The sequence below is a fragment of the Carcharhinus amblyrhynchos genome, chromosome 2 (assembly GCF_965287045.1).
Source record: "Carcharhinus amblyrhynchos chromosome 2, sCarAmb.v2.hapA, whole genome shotgun sequence".
NCBI lineage: Eukaryota > Metazoa > Chordata > Chondrichthyes > Carcharhiniformes > Carcharhinidae > Carcharhinus > Carcharhinus amblyrhynchos.
In genome coordinates, this window is record NC_137325.1 from 89,713,502 (window position 1) to 89,737,011 (window position 23,510).

At 41.4% G+C, this 23,510-nt stretch overlaps 1 protein-coding gene across 5 annotated transcripts in view; it reads left to right on the top strand.

Moving 5' to 3' along the window:
• Positions 1–23,510, top strand: part of tns3 (tensin 3) — a 408,973-nt gene that overhangs the window by 104,653 nt on the left and 280,810 nt on the right. The window contains exons 1-2 of one of the 5 annotated variants that reach the window (XM_080209172.1): positions 8,104–8,305; positions 9,168–9,242. The exons of 3 other annotated variants lie outside the window; for them this stretch is intronic. In XM_080209172.1, coding sequence (XP_080065298.1) covers positions 9,204–9,242 — 39 coding nt within the window. In that variant the 5' untranslated portion in view covers positions 8,104–8,305; positions 9,168–9,203. Of the gene's footprint in view, positions 1–8,103; positions 8,306–8,979; positions 8,999–9,167; positions 9,243–23,510 lie in introns of those variants that run through there. One more of the 5 variants, XM_080209180.1, reaches the window with a different exon arrangement.

Sequence of the window (23,510 nt, forward strand, 5' to 3'; positions counted from 1 at the left end):
GGTTTTCCTATAATGATGGTCCCTCGGTTGGAGGGGCCAAAGGGACATCATGTGATGAACTACTCTGTGAGGGTTGGATCCCTCCCATCTCAATGCTGTGTTTGAATGTCTGAATGGACCACCAGCTGGGTGCATTTGCATCTACTCTTGTGTATCATCGGTACTACTCACTGGTCCGTGCTGCAGAAAGTGGCATTCATTCTCTGATGGCCTGCGTGTTATTTCTGCATCCCTCAGTGCAATGCCCTATTTGGCTCTTCAGGAGGTTGGCAGCTATCCACCTCTGTCAATTAATTGCATGCAGCTGTGGCATCAAGTTTAACTGGACGTCATACACCACCATTCGATTGAGCCCGTTCCCTGGCGATATCCCTTTTCCTGCCAGGTGAACAGGATAAAAGTTATGAGCAAAGTGAGCCACATCATTGCATCAAGCAGCGCTAACATTTGTGATATCACCATCCACATTGTTTCTTCCTGCACACTAGCTCATGGTGTGAACCTTTCTCACAGTTTGTCATGCTTCTGGGCACACGTTTTAACTGTTAAGGTAAACTGTACATGCTGAAGCTGATCAGCTCGAAGTGATGATGTTCAAGAAGACTTAGTTGTGCTCATAAAGTGAATGCAGGAAGTTAACATGCAGGTGCAGCAAACAATTAGGAAGATATACAGCATATTGACCAAAGGCCTCAGTGTACAGAAATAAAGAGGTCTCACTACAATTGTACGGGGCTTCGATGAGACTTTTCTGGAGTACCACGGACAGATTAAAGAAACTATACACTTACTTTGGAGGTGGTGCAGCAAAGTTTCACTAAATTCATCCCTGGGATTGAGGGGGTTGTCCTACAATGAGAGGCTGAGTAATTTGGGCGCATGTTCTCTGGAGTTTAGAAGAATGAACCATAATCTCATTGAAAACTACAGAATTCTGAAGGGGTTTGATAGAGCGGGCACAGAGTGTTTCTGCTGGCTGGGAAATCTAAAACATGGGGGTATCGTGTTAGGATAGTAGGCAATCATTTAGGAATGAGAGAAGGAGAAATCATTGGAATTCCTTACTCCAGAGAGCTGTGGATTCTCCATAGTTGGATATATTTAAAGATTATTTATTTATTAATCACAAGTAGTCTTACTTTAACACTGCAGTTAGGTTTCTATGAAAATCCCCTAGTTGCCACACTCCAGCGCCTGTTCAGGTACACTGAGGGAGAATTTAGCATGGCCAATGCATCTAACCAACATGTGTTTTGGAGTGTGGGAGGAAACCGGAGCACCTGGAGGAAACCCACGCAGACATGGGGAGAACAAGCAAACTCCGCACAGGCAGTGACCCAAGCTGACCATGAGTCCCTGGCACTGTGAGGCAGCAGTGCTAACCACTCTGCCACCCATCATGCTGCCCGAGGCTGGAAGTCTGGAATAGCCAGATTTTTGATGCCTCAATGAATCAAGGGTCATGGAGAGTGGGTGAGAAAATGGAAGTTGAAGTCCAAGATCTGAATGATCGTATTGAATGGCAGAGCAAGCTCGATGGGCCCAGTGGTCTACTCCTCCTCCCATTTCTTATTTTCCACTTGTGTGTGTTTGTAATTGCCATTGAGCTGCACCACTGGATTCACCTTACCAATTGGCAGAAATTTGGCAAAGTCTTTTCAGCACTGAATCTTCCTCCTTGTACTGCACCCATTTACTTTGTTTGCTTTCTCTAGCGAAGTTTGCTTGGTCTGGCTGGCTGGTTTTCCCTTGCTGCTTTCCAGAAACAGAATGTCACATCTGGAGGCATTGCCTCCAGAAGGGGCACCCCTAAAGCGAAGGATGCTTGCCCTCTGGGTGCATACTGTTGCCTCCCATACTGACATCGCTCCCAGCATGAACACTTAAATATTGGTTACCAGAACATTTTTAAATCTCACCCACCTCCCTATTATCCTGCTGACTTCCTGCCTCTGCTGATCTTAATTGGGCATTCAACATGTCACTAATTGGGCTGTTCATTTGAAATCGCACCAGGTGCCAATGCAATGCAGGATCAAGACACAGAAATGTTCCTGGGGACCCGACTCCAGCACAGAAATTCTGTCCAACATTTCAGGTCTATGATCTTTCATCACCACACACACAATATTGAATATTGACAGCTTGTTTCTGTGGACCCCAAAAAAATGAAGCTGGTTTCTGGTTGAATTTGTTTTACACGTGGTGCAAGATTTGCATCAGATCAATCTTCTTAGAATGGAAGTAGAAGACAATAACATATCCTACAATAGCATAGAACTAAAGTCAGCAATTCCATGGTTGCTAGCAAGATGGCAATTGCTGCTGATCAGAAATCCCCATGAGGTTGTGGGGGAGAGAGGGAATGATTTTGAACAAATTAAGACAGTTATAAGATATCAAAGTTCCATTGGATATCAAAACATGGCCGTACACAGCTGTCTGCAAACTAAATCTAGAAATACCAGATTTGTGCAGAGTCTGCCCACTTCAAATTTAGTTTTTTCAAATGAAAGCTTTACAGAGATGAGTTTCAATTGTTGTTTCAAATAGGATTTCTTCCAAATAGGATGTTGCACCACCTTTCTGTTAACAGGGGAATTGCATTTTGAGATGGGGTCTTCATGGCTGTATACCAAATGGGATAACTGCACGAAAATGGGACACGTTTAAAGATTTTGGCAGTAAACCGGAAAACTATTTTGGATTTACTAGTTGTAAGTTAACTAGAAGAATATGCTTGATGAGATTGGATGAAGTAGAATGTGTTACCATTATTCAAGAAGGGAAGTAGTGATATACCAGATAATTACAGGCCAGTGAAACAAACGTCAGTGACAGAGATATTAGAAAAAATCTCAGCAACCAAATTAATCCCCATTTGGAGAGGATTAATCAGGAATAGTCAGCATGGCTTTGTCAGGGGGCGATCATGTGTAAAAAATTTGACTGAGTTTTTCAGGGATGTGACTAGGTGAGTAGATGAGGACACTGTGGTTGATGTAGTCTGCATGGACTTAAGTAAGGATTTTGACAAGATCTTGTTTCTGAGATTGGTCAAGAAGGTAAGAACCCATGGAATCCAGGGTAAATTGGATCCAAAATTGGCTTAGTGGCAGGAAGCAGTGGGTAATGGTCAAAGGCTGTTTTTGTGAATGGAGCCTGTGTCCAGTGATGTACCGCAGAGATTGGTGCTGGGTCCCTTACTGTTTGTAGTGCACATTAACAATCTAGATGTGAATGTAGAAGATGATCAATAAGTTCACAGGTGACATAAAAATTGATGGTGTGGTAAAAAGTGAGAAGGAAAGCATCAGATTACAGGACAATTTCAATGGGTTGGTCAGATGGGCAGAATAGTGGCAATTGGAACTTAACCCTGGAAAGTGTGAGGTGATGCAGGGACTAAAGGCAAGGGAATAAACAGTGAACAATAGAATGCTAGGAAGTACAGACAGCTGTTGGAGGTTTCGAGAGTGGCCTAGTACTTCGTGTCGTTGTGTGTGCTTAATCCTGGACCAGCAGACAGGCACCACAACAGCTCAGTGACTATCACTGCTAGCTGTGCAGATACATGGATTTGGGCCTGTGTCTGTGGGAGTTTGCGCATTCTCCCTGTGGTTGCGTGGGTTTCCTCCGGGTGCTCCGATTTCCTCCCACACCCCAAAGATGTGCTCTTAGGCTGATTGGTGTACCAAATTGACCCTACACTATTCTCCCCTGAATCTGGCTACATTAGGCGTACCATTCACATACACACGGGGCAGGGTAGGTGTAGGAAAATGCTTTGTTGAAATGGCAGCGTGGGCTCGCTGGGCCGAAGGGCCTGTTTCCTGTGCTGGGTTGTTCTTTGTTCTAGCCAGAGGGACATGTCCATAGATCCCAACAGATAGTGGTTAAAAAGGCATATGGAATACTTGCCTTTATTAGCCAAGGCATAGTATATGAGACAATATGGAGATGCTGGCGTTGGACTGAGGTAAGCACAGTAAAAAGTCTCTCAACACCAGGGTAAAGTCCAACAGGTTTATTTGATAGCACAAGCCACAAGCTTTCGGAGCACTGCCCCTTCATCAGGTGAGTAGGAGTTCTGTTCACAAACAGGGCATATATAGATACAAACTCAATTTACAAAAGCTCACTAACTGTCCTGGCTGGAGACAATACACATCTCTTTAACCTATGCTTGGCCCTCTCTCCGCTCACATCATCGTACCTTTGAAACTTACCTGTAAAGAATCGCATACCAACCATTGTCTTGTAGATTCAGTTTGTATCAATGTATACCCTGTTTGTGAATGGAACTCCCACTCACCTGATGAAGGGGCAGTGCTCTGAAAGGTAGTGGCTCGTGCTACCAAATAAACCTGTTGGATTTTAACCTGGTGTTGTAAGACTCCTTATAGTGTATGAGAACAGGGAGTTATGATGGAATAAAATGCTCATTAGGCTACAGCTAGAACATAGGGACAGAATTGGACCATTCAGCCCATCGAGCAGGTTCTGCCATTCAATGCCTTTTACATCCACTATCTCCATAATCCTTTGTTATTATTAATCAGAAATCTATCAGTCATAGCTTTAAGCATACTCAATGACGGAGCTTCCACAGCTCCCTGGGATAGAGAATTCCAAAGATTCACAACCCTCTGTGTAAAGAAATGTCTCCTCAAATCTGTCCTAAATGGCGTTCCCTTCATTTTCAAACTGCATCCCCTAGATTGAGACTCCCCAACCAAGAGAAACATCTTAGTTGTTTCTTCTGTCTCTGTCAGTCTCGATGAGATCTCCTCCTCTCATTTTTCAAAATTCTGGAGAATACAGACTCATTTTACCCAATCTCGCTTCATAAGACAGAACTGCCATCCCAGCACAAGTCTTTTTTGCACTTGCGTTATGCTAGTGATATCCTTTCTGAAGTAAAAGAACGAAAACTGCACACACTACTCCAGGTGCAGTCTAACCAAGCTTCTATATAACTGAAGCAGTTCTGGTCGCCACACTATGGGATGTGATTTCACAAGCGAGGGTGCGGAGGAGATTCGCCAGGAATGCAAGTTGCCTTGGCTGGAACATTTCAGCTATTCTGTGGATAGGTTTATGGACGAAAAGGGATTGGTTTAGATTAGTGGGTCAGTGTTTTTTTTTAAAAAAACTGGTCGGCGCAACATCGTGGGCCGAAGGGCCTGTTCTGCGCTGTAATGTTCTATGAAGAGAGGCTGGTTAGGCTGGGGTTGTTTTCCTTAGAGCAGAGAAGGCTGGATGAGTGAGCGGGGGTGGGGGGGACCTGATTGAGGTATACAAACTTATGAAGGATGTAGATGGGGCATTTGGAAGGAACATTCCCCTTTAGTAGAGGAGTCATTGATCAGGAGTCAGAGCTTTAAGGTAATGGGCAGGAAATTTAGGGAAGGTTTGAGGGAAAACCTTTTCATCAAGAGGGTGTGGGAATCTGAAACTCTGCCTGAAAGGTTGGTAGAGATTGACACTTGGGAGGCAGAGTGGCACATTGCTTAGCACTGCTGTCTCAGCGCCAGGGACCCAGGTTTGATTCCCAGCTTGGGTGACCGTCTGTGCGAAGTTTGCATGTTCTCACTGTATTTGCCTGGGTCTCCACCGGCTGCTCTGGTTTCCTCCAACAGTCCACAGATGTGCAGGTTAGGTGGATTGGCCATGCTCAATTGCCCCACAGTGTCCCAGAATGCACAATATAGAGGGATCAGTGAGGTAGATGTGTGGAGTTATGGGGATACGGCATGGGTGGGATTGTTGTTGTGGTGCAGACTCGATAGGCCAAATAGTCTCCTTTTGCACTGTAGGAATTCTGTGAGCATTTGACAATTTTTGAGAATTTTAATTATTTATCAAAATTTGCTGGACTCCGGGGAAGTGCCGGAAGATTGGAAAACAGCTAATGTTTAAAAAAGGTAGCGGACAAAAGGCAGGGAATTATAGGCTGCTTAGTTTAACGTCTGTAGTTGGAAAAATGCTAGAATCCATCATCAAAGAAGAAATAGCGAGGCACCTAGAAAAGAATGGTTTGATCGAGCAGACACAGCATGGATTTGTTAAGGGGAAGTCGTGTTTGACGAATTTATTGGAGTTCTATGAAGATGTGACTAGTGCGGTAGACAGAGTGGAACCGGTGGATGTGTTTTTAGATTTCCAAAAGGCGTTTGATAAGGTGCCTCAGAAAAGGTTGCTGCAAAAGGTTAGGGTGCACGGAGTTGGGGGTGAGGTGTTAGCATGGATAGAGGATTGGCTGTATAATAGGAAGCAGAGAGTTGGAATCAATGGGTGCTATTCTGGTTGGCAGTTGGTGACTAGTGGAGTGCCGCAGGGATTGGTGCTGGGGCCTCAACTGTTTACCATTTACAAAGATGATCTGAAGGAGGGGGCTGATTGTAGGGTAATGAAATTTGCTGATGACACCAAGATGAGTGGAAAAGCAAATTGCGAGGAAGGTGTGGAAAGTCTACAGAGAGATCTGGATAGGCTGAGCAAATGGGCGAGGACCTGACAGATGGAGTATAATGTTGGCAAGTGTGAGGTTATCCACTTTGGTAGAAATAATAGTAGGAGGGATTATTATTTAAAAGGCGAAAAGCTGCAGCATGCTATGGTGCTGAGGGACCTGGGAGTCCTTGTGCACGAATCACAAAAACCCAGTCTGCAGGTGCAGCAGGTGATCAAGAAGGCGAATGGGATGTTGGCCTTTATAGCGAGGGGGATAGAATATAAAAGCAGGGAGGTTTTGCTGCAACTGTACAGGGTACTGATGAGGCCGCAGCTGGAGTACCGTGTGCAGTTTTGGTCGCCACACTTGTGGAAGGATACATTGGCCTTTGAGGGAGTGCAGAGAAGGTTCACTAGGCTGATACCAGAGCTGAGGGGGTTAGCCTATGAAGAGAGACTGAATAGACTGGGTCTGTACTCGTTGGAGTTTAGAAGGCTGAGGGGGGATCTTATAGAGACATATAAGATAATGAAGGGAATAGATAGGGTAGAGGTAGAGAGATTCTTCCCGCTTAGAAAGGATAGCAGGACTAGAGGGCACAGCCTCAAGATAAGGGGAGGGGGGCAGTTTAGATCGGAGTTCAGGAGGAACTTCTTCACTCAAAGGGTGGCGAATCTCTGGAATTCTCTGCCCGTTGAAGTGGTGGAGGCTACTTCGCTGAATATATTTAAGTCACAGGTAGATAGGTTTCTGATAGACAAGGGAAATACGGGTTATGGGGAGAAAGCGGGAAAGTGGAACTGATCCACTTCAGACCAGCCTTGATCTTATTGAATGGTGGGGCAGGCTCAAAGGGCTAGATGGCCTACTCCTGCTCCTATTTCTTATGTTCTTATGACAAGCATTTAGATGAGCACTTGAAATGCATACAAAGCTGCAGACCAAGTGCTGGAAAATGGGATTAAAATAGGTCGGTGATTGATGGCTGACACAGGCATGATGGATGAAGGGCATCATTTTATGCTGAAAGACTGTATAATGGGAGCAGGCTGGTAGAGTGCACAAGCACCTGCATATATCAGTTGGATTGGATGGTCCACTTCAGTGCTTAAATTCGGTTTAGCTGGTATTATGTTCTAAATTAGCTTCTTGTGCAGAAGTTACCATCCCAATGAAATATCACTTTTGAGACAGCTTACCCTTTACTCACCACTATAGTGCTAAGAATGTGAAAGTTCAGTAAACAAGGCTTATCAAACTTGTGCTTGGTCCTGCCCACACAATACATAAATACCACATTCCACAGGCAGCCTTGACTACAAAGCACTCAATTGGTTAAGCTCCTGTGCTTCTTAAAGACTGTTCACTAACAAAATAAAAGCATATCGTTGGCCATAGGATTTTGCTTTGTGTGTGGAAAAGATAAGGTTTTGCATGTTGAGAACAAGCAAATCTACTATTTTCCCCCGACAACTCGGTGATTTATGTGCTCCTTATTTTCCCATCTATCCTGAGAGGGAGTCTGGTTTCTGAAAAATTGAGGGAGGAGATTTGGTAACTGACACAGCCGACAGAGGGGGCTGTGGGTGATAGAGAGAAGTTCCTTGTGAGAGTCGGAAGCAGGAGCTACTTGAGGTAGTGTTGGTGATTTGGTTATTTGTGCTACAAAGCTGCCCGAAGGCTGCACATTCTCACTGCTGAAGATGCTCAGCAATTTCAGAGTCTGAAGCAAGCTGCCGTTTGGGGAGCTTTTAACAGAGTGCTGAATGGTTTAATGGTCTTGGTTGTTTTCTGTCTTTTTACCTGCCAAAGAAACGAGCAGGGCATTGTTAGAACCCGGCACCAAAGGTGAGTAGTGTCATGATTGCATTTGACCTTCCAAAAATCAGAGGGCACAAGTATGTTTAAGATAGGTTTCCTGATCAGCAGATTCCTATCTCATGCTTTCCTTTGAATGGTCTCTGATTTTGTGTTTAGACACCAGCACCTTGCTAAAAAAAAACCTGAGTTAAATCATCACATTCTGACTTGATCCTCCTTTACTTTGTAAAGTTCTTGCACATGCTGTGTTTTTGAGCTGACCTTATTTACTAAGTTATGTCTTCTGTGTAACAAGGTAAATCATGTTATAAGTGAGTTATAAACCATTTACTTGTGCTTTTTTCCCTGAACAAAGCATTATCAATCACTGCATGCTTGCGTCCGTCAAGAACAGGTATTTTTCATAGCCCGAAGGCCAGGTTTAGTGAGCTTTTGTTAATGAGAAATAAGCTGTCCTCTGGCGTAGAGGCTGGCTGACTGTGCTTCCTTGAGTCTGATTTTTATCTGTTTGCCCTCAGTTCAGTGTTCTAGTGATAACAGAAATGTGCTTTGAATTGCTGGGTTTAAAGCCCTGTGTTGCTTAAGTGACTGATTCAATCTGATAATGTGGCATACAGGTGTGAGCAACCTGTTTCCAACGCTGCATATTTGTAACCAGCTATTTTTTGGAAGAATAGAATAGTGAAAAGGAAAATAAACCGAGGAAACAGGTTACTACAGGTCTGTTGAACATGTGTGTTCCATTATATGCGATGGGCACAAAATCTAATCCATTTTGGAATGCGTTCCTCTAAAACCTTGGGGAAGAGAAAGATAATGAAGTATTGTTTATAGAGAATAGGGTTTGGGACTGATCTCACATTCCCATGTGTACTTATTTTTTTTCTAGGTCAATTCTTACAATTAAGTGCTGCATTGTCCTGAAATGCAATATTACTGTATGCGCTCGATGAGCAAAGAACAGGTAATTTGAAAATAACTTTTGAATTTTTTTAAGATAAATCATTGGCTACACTCCGTCAGTCTAATTGGTTTGTTCTTCATTTTGTAAAAACCTTGAAGCTGGGCTCCACATGTCCTTTATAGTGCTGCTGTTGGAATGCTACAAGCTGAAACTACATGTTTCATCTTGCACTAGACTACAAAGCATTCAGCTGTGTGTATTCCTAACTTTGTTTTCCCACCAACTGTCTCGCAGGAAAAGCCCATATCCAGTTTAATTAGTAACAGTAAAAAACTGATACAAGCTTGTGTCTCCTGTGCACAGACATACGACAAGTGAAAATATGTTTTATAATTCAATGCATAAATTAACTTTGAAGAGTAACATTCAGGAGAAATAGTTGTTTTAAAAGTAAGCTCCTTAGTACAGAGTGAACTTACTTTTCATTTTTAAAATATGCTCTTTTAGTGCATATTTTGAAATATTATGAAATATCACTGGGAGAGGTTTATCTAACTGTACACGTGTGCATATTTGTTTGTGATCCTCAAATCAGTACTTCATCGTATTCTGCTTTTACAATCGTTAGTGATTGTATAAATTGTAAAAAAAAACTATAATTTTCCTGTTATTGGTGATTCAGTTATATTGTATACCAAATAAGCACAGACTGAGTAGTTTATACAAGGAACCTGCATGGACAGTATATTTACTTATCTTGGGGAGGGTGGGAGCGGGAATAGGAACACACAGGCTGCTGTTTCATTCTGCAACAGCTCTGATTGCTGCCAGTGGTAATGGTTTACTTTCTAGTAAGACTTAGTTTTGTTGCAATGCTGTATTTCTATAAACAATTATAAAAGTTATTTGCTTCTGTCGAATTTGACTGCTAATGCAGCTTGTGTATTCACCCCTCCATGAAACATTTCTCTCTGAGATTCACTTCCCGAGGCCGCTCCATTTTTTTTGTAAAAGTCTTCCTTAAAACCCACCTCTTTGAGAAAGCTTTTGGCCGTAAGCACTAATTTCTTCATTTCTGATTTGGCCCACTTTTCATTTGCTTATCTGTGTCGATCCTTTGCATGTTCTCGGTATTTTTGTGTTTCACAACTCCAAACTTGGGATTTAGAGTGAGAACAGTAAAGTTTTGTGAAGCTTTTGGGAAAAAACAGCCAGAAAGGTGACCAATTTATTTATGATTGGTTGATGGGCATTTATGAATCAAAGAACTCTGATTCAGTTCTCCAGAGAAGAAAGTAGTAAACAATGGAACATGACATTGCTACAGGGTAAATTTAAATTAAAATGCTGTTTCGGTTTTACTTATTAATTTGATGGCTGTAAAGTTTGTAAATTTGAACTCGGCGACAGGATGTATACCTCTCAATTGCAGCTGAAATATAGCCATACCTGAGAACCAGTGCTTTTTGAAAACCCATTTTGATCATTTGTGGAAGTTGTCTGCTTCTTGCATCACCTGAGATGCAGCATTCCTTTCTGGTGTCCTGTGTGGTCTAGCATTGCTGAGGGGCACTGCTGATGAATGACAGCCTAGGGATGTTCCATTTATTTACTCTGCAATCTTTCTAAAACAAAACATGTACATTTGTTTCTTTTTAAGGGCAGTGACCGCATTTTTTTTTTAAAGAACCAAATGTCTGCTTTACTTAACCATTTATAGATTGTTGTTTATAATGGGCTCCTACTCAACGAGCGGCGCTTAAAAAATATATAAGCTTTGGGGCAGGCTTGTTAAGCCTAATGACTCATTCCTCCCAAAATTCCATTGTACATTAATAGAGAATGTAATGTATAAACCCATAAACGTATTTCAATGTACAGATTTTATAATTTATCTTAGGGTTTAGTATCAATGGCAAACAAGCTATGCATTTCTGCTTTTTGTGCAATACTCACTGGAATCTGATATGGACTTATTTCCAGTGCTTCAAAGAATAATTTAATCCTGCACCAATATTTATTGTGGGACCATTTTGCAATCGGTGCTTTGGGTATTGCAAATAACAAAGTAGAAACAAAGTATAATTCCGCCCATTGTACTGTTATGCAACACGTTGAAAAGATATTGTGCTATAAAATTGCCAGCTGCTCTAATGTGGGCCTCACTCCTGCTGATATTGCATTGCAAATTACTCAGATTGGCCCATGAAGTGCAGGCTGGTTCTCATAGCCAACTGAACCTCCTCTCTCAGAATGCTGGCTTTCTGTTGTTTTTATACTTGCGTCATAATGGCAATTCTATATTTGTTTCTTTAACTTACGTCAGTGGCCTGTTTTGCCAAATAATTTTGTACGAGCGTGGAAACTTTTTCATTCTTTCCTTTAACAATTACTCCTTACTTCGAAGCTGCTGAATCATAGGGCAGTAGATCATTCAACCTCTCCAGCTCATTGAGCCATTTCTTCCATCGTGTCTGATCTATATCCATATCTCATCTTCAGTCACCTGATTTTTCTTTCTCTGAGTCATGTTAAAATTACCTCTCAAAAGTCTGTTGAACTGAAGAGACTGTACGGCCCATCGTGTCTTCCCTACCCATCAACACGATTATGGTAAGGAGTTAAATTCCAAAAGGTTTATTTGGAATCATGATGAAGGAGCAGCACTCCAAAAGCTTGTGATTTCAAGTAAACCTGTTGGACTTTAACCTGATGTTGTGAGACTCCTTACTGTGCTCACCCCAGTCCAACACCAGCACCTCCACACAATCATGATTATGATTTTGGCTTTAACTCAATTTTCTTGCCCTCAATTTTCTGCTCCCTTAATTCCCGGAGACACCAAAACTCTGTTGATCCAGAGCGTCCACAACCCTCAGGTAGGGAATGCCACAGATTCACAACTTGTGTGCTTGGAATAATTTCTTCTCATCTTAATTCACAACCCCTTATCCTGAGACTGTGCCCTCATTTTTTTATACTATTGACCAGTAGAAACAGTCTTTCAGCACATACCCTATCAATCCTCTTCAGAATCTTGTGGGTCTCGATGTGATCATCTCTCGCCCATCTAAACATCATAGGACAAAAGCTCAAGTTACTTAGACTCTCATCATAGGACAATCCCCTCATCCCAGGAACCAATTTAGTGAACCTTCACTGTGCCACCTCCAATGCTGGTATATCCTTTCTTAACCACGGAGACCAAAATTACACACACTATTCCAGATGTGGTCTCACTGAAACCATGTATAGTTGTAGGTATACATCTGAACGGATGCCTATGTTGATTTGCTGCTCCACGTTTCCTAATGTCAGACCTGATTGGCCCCACCTGATTTAGACTCAGTATCCAAAGTAGATGACTGTACAATTTCCAACTCCAAAATCCATTGGCTGTACTGTTGCACACTCACTAAATCCGTGTCCCTTTGTAATTTCTCCCATCAATACAGACTATTGTGCCTCTGAACCTGTGTTAGCTGCAGATTGTCTATTTCTTAATTCAAGGTATACAGTGGAAACATGAGATTCCTGAAGAACACCGTTTGTCACATCGATTTAATCAGGGAACGTTCCCTTTATTCCAGCTGCCATCTTCAAACTAATTAGCAACTAGTTGCAATGGGGTGGCATGATGGTTAGCACTGCTGTCTCACAATGTCAGGGGTCCGGGTTTGATTCTGAACTTGGATGACTGTCTGTGTGGAATTTGCACATTTTCCCCATATCTGTGTGGGTTTCCTCTGGGTGTTGCAGTTTCCTCCCATAGTCCAAAGATGTGCAGGTTTTAAAGTTTATTTATTAGTGTTACAAGTAGGCTTATATTAAGACTACAATGAAGTTACTGTGAAAATCTCCTCGTTGCCACAATCCGACGCCTGTTTGGGTACACGAAGAGAGAATTGGTCAGTGCACCTAACCAGCACGTCTTTGGGACTGTGGGAGGAAATCGGAGCACCAGAAGAAACTCATGCAGACGTGGGGAGAACATGCAGGCTCTGCACAGATGGTGACTCAAGCTGGGAATCGAACTCGGGTTCCTGGCGCTGAGGGGCAACAATGCTAACCATGGTGCCACCATGCCACCCATCGTAATGTAGGTTGCTAATTAGTTTGAGGTGGATGGCCATGCTAAATTGCCCTTAGTGAACCAAAATGTGCAGGTTAGGGGATTAGCAAGTTACATGTGAGGGGTTACAAGGATAAAGCGCGGGTGGACTTGAGTAAGATGCTCTTTCAGAGAGGTGGTGCAGGCTCAATGGGTGAATGGTTTTCTTCTGTACTGCAGGGATTCTATGATTCTGTGATATTAGGTTTCCTCCAATTCTGTGCTTTATAAATTTTGTTAATCTTTCATGTGCCACCTTATCAAGTATCTTCTGAAAATCTATATAGACAACACCTATTGTATGAATGCTACTTGCCCCCCGAAATGTTGCCAAAATGACTATTATTTACAAAGATGGAAGTCAGCAGAAAACTGGACCGTGGGGTATCTGGTGTTACTGTGTGTACTTTCCGACATAGATCTGAAGAGTGGAATCAAGAGTGGAAATACTCATTTGATCTTTTCACCTTATTAATTTATGGATGGTGAGATCAGTTGTAGATCTTGGGCCCATTAGTTTTGTATGTTTGGACACAACTTCTTCATGATTATTGATTTGAACTCTAGCTTGATAGTTAATATCTTTACATCTGACATTAGAAAGTTGAATTCACTGAGTCATTGTGGCTATGAAAACAAAGCTACTGGTTTGTTGCACCAATAACAAACAGTTCATGAATCTTGTTTTGGAAGAGAACATAGCATCTACCCACCAAGCCTGGCCTGCATTTTGATCCACTGTGCCCTATGTGATGACTCCAGATGTAACGTAACCTCAGAAACTGTTTTATTCCAGATGAAACATAATAAGTTGTTGAAATTTCCGTCAAAAATCAGGCCTCTGATAATTGGTTAGTGCCCATTGGGTGACACCCATGTGCGAATATCACTGAAGGACAGGACTCCTGTCAGCCTCCATTTATTGATTACAGCTCAGCCTTCAACACCATTATTCCTAAGAAATTCATTTCCAAACTCTGTGGCCTGGGCCTCGTCTCACTTCCTAACCTGCAGGCCACCATTAGTAAGGATAGGCAACAACACTTCTTCCACAATCATCCTTAACACCGGTACCCTACAGGGCTGTGTTCTCAGCCCTCTACTGTACTCCTTATACCCTTATGACTATTTGGCCAAATTCCCCTCCAGCTCGATTTTTAAGTTTGCTGATGACATCCCATTGTGGGTCAGATCTCAAACAATGGTGAGACAGAGTACAGGGATGAGAGAGAGAATCTGGTGAAGCATAGTGGAGAACATCAATGAGGACTAAGTAGAAATGGTCGAAAGCTTCAAGTTTTTAGGTGGCCAGATCATCATCAATCCGTCCTGGTCCCCCCATGCTGACACTGTAGTCAAGAAAGCCCATCAATGCCTCTACTTTCTCAGAAGACTAAGGAAATTTGGTATATCAGCTACAACTCTCACCAACTTTTACAGATGCACCATTGAAAGCATTCTTTCTGGTTGTATCACAGCTTGGTATGGCCCCTGCTCTGCCCAAGACCTCCAGAGATTACAAAAGGTTGTAGTTTCCATCATGCAAACCAGCCTCCCATCCATTGACTCTGTTTATAGTTCCCGCTACCTCAGCAAAGAGCCAGTATAATTAAGAACTCTACACTACCCCTGACGTACTCTCTTTCACCTTCCTCCATTGGGAAAAAGATACAGAAGTCTGAGGTCACATACCAACTGACTCTTTCCTGCTGCCATCAGACTTTTGAATGGACTTATCTCGCATTAAGTTGATCTTTCTCTACATTCTAGCTATGACTGTAACACTATATTCTACATTCTCTCGTTTCCTTCTCAATGAACAGTATGCTTTGTCTGTATAGCACGCAAGAAACAATACTTTTCACTGTATACAAATACATGTTATGATAATAAATCTCTTAGGAAAAGGGAGGAGGGAAGAAAAACCTCATAATAGAAATTGACTCTATTTGAGTATTGGGATAGGGATGTTTTGCTGCAATTTTATAGGGTATTGGTGAAGCCACATCTGGAGTATTGTGTATAGTTTTGGTGTCCTTACCTGAGGAAGGTTGTCCTTGCTGTAGAAGGAACACGGTAAATGTTTACCAGGCTGATTCCTGGGATGGCAAGTCTGTCAAATGAGAAGAGACTCAGTCATTATGATTATATTCACTGAAGTTTGGAAGTGTGAGAGAGGATCTCATAGAAACTTATAAAATTCTAACAGGGTTGGATAGGGTCGATTCAGAAAGAATGTTCCCAATAGTGGCGGAGTCCAGAACTAGGGTGTCATAGTTTGGGGATATGGGGTAAATCTTTTAGGACTGAGGTGAGGAGAAATTTCTTCACCCAGAGGGTGGTGAATGAGTGGAATTCACTACCACAGAATGTAGTTGAGGCCCAAACTTTGTCAGATTTCACAAAAAAATTGGATATAGCTCTAAGTGATCAAGGGATATGGGAGGATCAGGATATTGAATTGGATGATCAGCCATGATCAAAATGAATGACGGAGCAGGCTCGAAGGGCTGAATGGACTACTCCTGCTTCTAGTTTCTATGTTTCTATTGCTTGAAGAAGGCATACAATACAAACTAAGGCATTTTTATTGTGAATTTTAATTAGCATTCCAGTGCACTTAATGTTCAGTATGTCATCCTGTGTAAAGATAGATACTTATAAGCATAGGCTATTTGCTTTTACTTCTGTGTCAACAAAATAATTATGATTGCAAAACAAATGTATTTCAGACCTCAACATTTCATCTGTGAAGTAACAAATGAAATTGAATATTCAACTGAAAGCACTTTTTTTAGTGGTGTGTGCAATATTGGGATATTTTGTGCAAGTTTTACATTTTATTTAAAATATCTATTCATTTTATGGGATGTGGACTTTACTGGCTGGGCCCAGTATTTATTGCCCTCCACTGCCAATGGCGTTTGAGAGTCGACCACACTGCTGTGGATTTGGAATCACGTTTGATTTGATTTATTATTGTCACATGCATTAGCATGTAATGAAAAGTATTGTTTCTTGCACGCTATACAGACAAAGCATACTGATTACAGAGATGGAAAGGAGAGGTTGCAAAATATAATGTTACAGTAATAGTTAAGGTGTAGGGAAAGATCAACTTAATATAAGGTAGGTCTGATGGTAGTAGGGAAGAGGCTGTTTCTAAGTCAGTTGATATGTGACCTTAGACTTTTGTTATCTTCTTTGACGGAAGAAGGTGGAAGAGAGAATGTCCGGGATATGTGGGATCCCTGATTATGCTGGCTGCTTTTTTGAGGCAGCAGGGAAGTGTAGATGGAGTTTACATTCTGGATGGGAGACACAATAGGCCACATCGGGTAAGGATGGCAGATTCCCTTCCCTAAAAGCCATTAGACACAAGGTGGACAATCAGGTATTTTGATTGATGTCTTCACAATTCCTCTTGAATTTTCATGCTTTGTTTCTTCACTTTTTGTCAGGTGAGAGAATCAATGATACAGTTGTTTAGCAAGAGGTTGGCTTTTGCTGGATTTAGTCTTCTCCCCTTTCACTCTTTTATCACCCATTCTAAGATTGAGTATTATTATTACATTAAACTCAGAGCCAACTTCACCAAGAGAAAAATGTTTTCAGTGAAGATGGACAGAATTTGGATTTGTGACTTTTTGTTACAGTTCTTGTGGGGGGAAACCGTAAACCAAAGTTACTCAAACGACCCCCAAATGAAGAAATTACCAACAAGATTCAATTCTTTGTAGCTTTTCCTTTCTCACACACCAGAAATAATGCACATTGCACAAGTAACAGGCAAATGGTGTTTCAAATAAAAAGGTAAATTTTACTTTAAATAGTCAGTACAGCAAAAATACACCTTGCACAACTCGAGCATTTGTATCACTTTCTAGATACATGGAACTTTGTAGTTAACGCAATTTCACAACACTGCCCCGAGTAGGTCAGGAGTCCTATGCGATAACAGCTTTCATCTCCCAAGTTTCACAGATACAATCATCATCAGCAAGGTGCAGATCTGTGAACCCACATTCCCTTTTGGCACAATCTGATGGTGTAGTTTTCCAAAATTCCTTTTCAACTGACTAGTCAGTAACCCCTTGGTTTGGTCACTTCTGGAGTCCAGAACCCCACCCAGTTTGTTGGACGTCTGAATGAAAAACTCTACAGGTTTTAGGCATTTTTAGCAGCTCACAGAGTACCTCCAAGAGATCCTGTCTGCTTTTCTGACAAACAAAAAAACTTGCGTTTTTGAGTGTTTTACTTTTCCTGCACCAGAATCTTCTGTGCTCCTCTTTGTCTCTTCTCCTTTTTCTTTATGTCTAAACCTGTGCACTGATTATCTTCACCCTCCAGCTTCTCTCCACGTGTCTGCCAGCAGCACTTCTTAGGGTTTTAACCAGTTTTTTGTTGACACAACTTCCAGATCCAGGGTCATCAGGTCAGGTAGACCAGTATTTCCTCATATCCAAGAAAATGGTCATTGATCCAAACTCTTAAAAGTCATTCTTAAAAGCAATGAAATATTCCAAAGACATTTGAAAGAAGTTATTGCTTCCAGGATAAAAGTCGTCTCATTTGCCTACTTTGAAATCCATGTGCTTGCCTTGAGTTTGATGTCTTTCCCAAAGGCATGCTGTTCAATGTCATGGGAGGTGGTTAGACTTTCTCTTGTTGGAGATGGACATTGTCTGCCATTTGTGTGGGATGAATGTAATGTGATCACACATTAGATCTTATTAGATCACACTTGAATGCTGCCCAGGTCTTGCTGCAAATCAGGATTGCTTCGTGATTTGAGGAGCTAAGCCAGACCAGAACTCTGCAATCATCAGAAAATATCCCCATGTCTGACTTCATTATGGAGGAAAGGACATTGATGAAGGAGCTGAAAATAATTTAGCCTTGAATACTGCCCTGAGGAAGTCCAATAGTGATATCCTGTGGCTGAGATGATTGAGCTCCAACCAACGCAACCACCATTGTTTGTGTTAGATGTAATTCCCTGAAGAAGAGGGAAACCTCAAAAGCTAGTGAGTTTACTATCAAATAAATCGGTTGGACTTAAACCTGGTGTTGTCAGACTTTTTACTGTGTTTACCCCAGTCCAACGCCGGCATATCCACATCGTGATGTAATTCGAGCCAGAGGAAAGCTCTTCCCCCTTGATTCTCATTGATTTCAATTGTATAAGGCTGTTCGATGTCACACTCGGTCAGTTGCTACTTTGATGCAGGGAGAATCACAGTCGGCTCATCTCTCAAATTCAGTTCTTTTATCCATGTTTGGAGTTGAGTAGTCACAGTGGAACCAGAATTAGTGCTGCATTTCTAATTGCCCTTCCTCCTCTTCATCCACTTGGTTGTGTTGATTCACTATCAACGTTTTGCAAAATCTCACTATGAAATGAAATGCATTTGCTCCTCTGGACATTTTGGCTAGAATCGCCAGTTCCTCATGCCCTGCTACCACTACCAGTGAAAATGGAGAATTTGGCACTCAGCCAAATTTCTGTTCACAGCAGTGGGATCAGATAATCTCAGCCAGTAAGGTTGGAGAATTTCTGCCTTTGTGATGAGCCGTTGCTTTCAATCTTTGCTGAAGTTCAATCATTTTGTTGTGAAATGTATAATGATTCATCACAACTGGCAATTGTGGCAAGAACTATGATATAACACTGCCACTGCTTTATTACATGAGAAATGTGAAAAGGATGAGGAAATGGGTTGAGAATAGATGTTGATTATTTCAGTGCACCCATAATCCGACTCCCAATTTCCACCCTTCATAAAATCCACTCATTCAAATCTTTGTTGGTCGTATTTTAACTTAAACCAGATTGACTTCACCCATCCTTCCTGTGTTTCCTGACCTATATTAACCAACGCCTTGATTTTAAAATTCACCTTGTTTTCAAATCACTTCGTGACTTCTGCATTTCCTACTGGTGCAATCTCCTCAACCTTCTGTATTCCTTCTGTTCTGGCCTCTTGTGCATCCCTGATTTTAACTGTGCTACCATCAGCATTTATCACAGCTGTCAAGGACTTAAATTTTGGTATTCCTTCTGCATTCGTTTCCTTCCAAGACATTCCTTAATACCTGCACTTCCACCAAGCTTTTGATTATTTCTTTATGTGGCTTGGTGTTGAACTTTGTTTAGTGGTACTCTTGTGAAGGACCTTGTTGTTTCAATGCTAAAAGCACTATATGAATGCAAGTCGCTGTTGAAGAGCTGGTACTCCATAAGTATAATGGGGTCATAGATTGCCTTTCAAGCAGGAGTTTCTTTTATTCCATGAAAAACAGCCAAATACTTTTGATCAGAGAATCCCTGTAGTACGTAAGGAGGCCATTCGGCCCATCGAGTCTGTACTGACTACCATCCCACCCAGACCCTATTCCCATACTACACATATTTACCCTGCTAATCCCCCTGACACTAAGGGTCAATTTAGCATGGCCAATCAACCTAACCTGCACACCTTTGGACTGAGGGAGGAACCGGAGCACCTAGAGGAAACCCACGCAGACATGGGGAGAATGTGCAAGTTCCACACAGTCACCTGAGGCTGGAATCAAACCTGGGTCCCTAGCGCTGTGAGGTAGTAGTGCTAACCACTGTGCCACCATGCCGCCTGTACTTTGATTGCAAATTATTGCCTGTTTTGACTATAGTTGTATTTTTTGAGGTTATCCCACTGTCCCCCACCCCCCCCAAAAATGTTTTCTTGCTGTTGATGATATTATACAAGTTCAGTAAGTGTTCAAACTTTGTTTACCTGAGAATGAATTTTCAAAGGAGTCTGTGTGCAGAATGGTCCTCTAAACCCTCATCAATTACTATAAATGGTTTTCGGGCTTTTGGTGCTGTTGTGTCATATCTGAAGTGTATCAGCTGTAGACCTCTCTCTGTCAAGCAACAGTATTTGTGGAGACATTTGGGAACCACACGTTCAAAATAGTTTAGACTTGAAAGGTACAGTTACCTGTTTAAGAAAGCCAGGTGCAGAACATATTTGAACAAGATTAAATATCACGTCACCGTTGGCATTTATAAAAGTATGTTATGCTGGGAAGACCGGTCAGACTTATCGTCCAAATATAGAACAGTAACATTCAAGGAAATACCCTGGAAGGAAACCCAAGAGTGTATGATTCTGCTGATTACATTCAATTGACCAGCATTGAAGTAAAATTTGCAGTGAGCTTTATCATGTATAATAAAGATGCTTTAAATTGATTAAGATCCGATTTAATATTGTAACTTCCCCCTATTAAGGGAGATGAGATGTTTAACTTCAAAGAATATGCAGGTTCTAAATTAGCAAGAAAGAGGAATTGTTTGTTTATGACTCAAAGATCATCTCCACCTTTAGAATTTTTGTTAACTCCTTCAGCATTCACAACCTCATAACATCAGTGTTTATCCTAATTAAAATATTGCCATAATTCAGTCAGGTAATGATTCCTGTAAACTGCACAGGTGTGAAGCAGCCTGCAAGTTCCCCAGCACAGTCTTCTGTGTTTTTTGTGAACCTTGTTGTCAACCTTCTCTCCCCCAAGAAAAACAACCCCAGCCTCTCCAGGTATCCCTGTAACTCAAGTCCTGCATCCCTGGAACCATTCTGAAAATCTTCTCTGAGTCACTCATCTTTTCTGAAGTGCGGTGCCCAAAACTGGACACAATAATCCCATTATGGCAGCATTAGTATTTTATAAATGTTTGTTATAACTTCTTTACTTTTGAATGTTATGTCGTTGTTTATAAAACCCAGCATCCCACACACCTTTGTGACCAGTTTTTCAAACTTGCTTGCCCCCTTTTGTGATTGTGCACAAACGTCCCCAGGTCTCTCATTTTTTCTCTCTGTTGCCCTTTAGAATTGTATCTTTTATTTGTCTTACCTTATCTCGCTTTGCCACATGTCCGTGCATTCCACCAGACTGCTTGTGTCCTCTTGAAGTCTATTGTGAGCATTCTCACAGTTCACAGTACGCTCAAGTTTTGCATCTTCTGCAAGCTGTGAAATTTTGCCCTGCACTCCCAAGTCTGGGTCATTAATATTCAGGGAGTTCTGGCTTTACATTCTGCGGATATATCTTGAATGTACCAGAATGGTTTCTTCTTTAATTGCTGCATTGCTCTTTTGCCTGCCAGTCTTTGATTCCAGTTTACCGAGGTCAGATCTTCTCACCATCTCTCAATTAAATATTTTTATTCTAGATTTCTCCTTGTCATTTTCCATGGCTGACATAAAAGTTATGATATTCTAATCACTGTCCCCTGAATTTTCCCCTTCTGACACTTCACTCAGTTCATTCCCTGGAACCAGATCTTCCTCCCTTGTTGGGCTGGAAGTATGCTGACCAAGGGAAATGGTCAGCAGTAGATTTTTGTTTGAAGTTCTCGGTTCATTCAACATTGTTTAATCACAAATTTATTATGTGTGCTATTCCCCGGTGAATAATATCTTTGTTTTGTCGTAGTGGTGGTTGGAAAAATGACTGAGAACTCATTGTGCTCTGATGATATGCTGATTTGCTTACATTGCATTACTATAAATTCCTAGATGTGCTCTTATGATTTGTTAACATTGCAGTGGGAAATTAATTTACAGTAATGCATTTTTTTGTGCCCTTCCTTGACTTCCCAGTTTTTTTTGTTGCTTCCATCGCCTGGAACCTTGTGTATATGATCCTTGCAGCCAGCATAAAAGTTTTATTACAAACAAATGAAGAATGGTTGTAAGTGCACAGCAAATCAATCAGTATGTGTGAAAAATAGAGACAGATTAAAATTTAATCCCATTGATCGGGACCAGTTTTGAATTTGGGCTACACGAGTAACGAAAGTTGTGCTTAATCATTTCCTCCAACTGTGGTGATTTTTAGGGGGAATAAATTGTGTTCCCTTCTAGGACCACTTAAAGCGGTCTCACCAACTGAACATTGTACCTCAGTCACCGCATTGTTCATTAGGTTATCTTTATTGAAACAGGAAGAGGTGTATTTCATCAAGAGTATTGTTTTATGTTGCCTATGAGAAGTCAGATTTATGTATAAATAGCTTGAGACCAAGTTTAATGGCACTAATAATGAGAATGCCTAATAATCAGCACATTGCTTTGAGGGATTCAGCCTCTTTTTGTCATCGTTCAGTGGATCGCCCTATCTTCAGCTTCCTAAGGAAAGTTTTTTTCTCGAAATGCGTTAAGATTGGCATGATGGCACTGTGGTTAACACTGCTGCCTCACAGTGTCAGGGACTTGGGTCCAATTCTGGCCTCAGGTGATTATTGCACCTGAGTGAAGTTTGCACGTACTCCCCATAGCTATGTCGGTTTCCTCCAGGATGCTTTGGTTTCCTCCCACAGATCAAATATAGGTAGATTAGGTTGATTGGCCATGTACAATTGCCCCTTAGTGTTAGAGTGGGATTTTGTTGGTGCAGGCTTTATGAGCTGAATGGCCTCCTTCTGCACTGTCAGATTCTATGATCCTCTTATTTCAAGAGTCCATATTTCTTAAGAATGTTGTTGTCAAATTGCATCACCTAAATGTTGGCATGTGATGGACTTTTGTTACCTCTTACAGTCCAATAAAATGTAAAATGCAGCCAGCAGAAATGTTTTAAGTTATAGAAATATTTTAAGTTCCGTATTTTTTGCATTCAAATTGGATGTGTTTGGAGAACACTGCAGCTGCAGCATGCTCTGTTGAAGAATGTTGCTGGCAAAGTGGAAGTGACTTCGTCATGAATTAAGAGTCTCTTGAAAGAAAAGCATAATCAAAAGAATTTTGACTTAAGTGTAATATTTCCCTCCAAAACCTGTTGATACAAGTATGCAGAGTAAGACTAGTACCAACACTGTTAGTGTAATAAGTCTCCAGATACTTTGAAAAGGCTGGTCTACTATGTACATTGTAGTGTTTCCAGTTACTAAGCATTTTGTGTGTGAAGGCAAGAACTGAATGAAGTGCACAAACTGACAGAATATATCATTATTGGTTGTGATTTATCATTTTAGGTTAAAATTTAATAATATTTCTAATTTCGACTTGTAAAGCTGAGTATCCTTTGTCAAACACATCTGTGAAGAAACATTTAATATGACCAGTGTAAGTGTGAGAGATAAATACAACTAGGAAATAAAAGGTGGATCTAAATTGCTGAGGGTATGGTGTCTTTTGGGCACATTATTAAAAATAATCAGATACGAA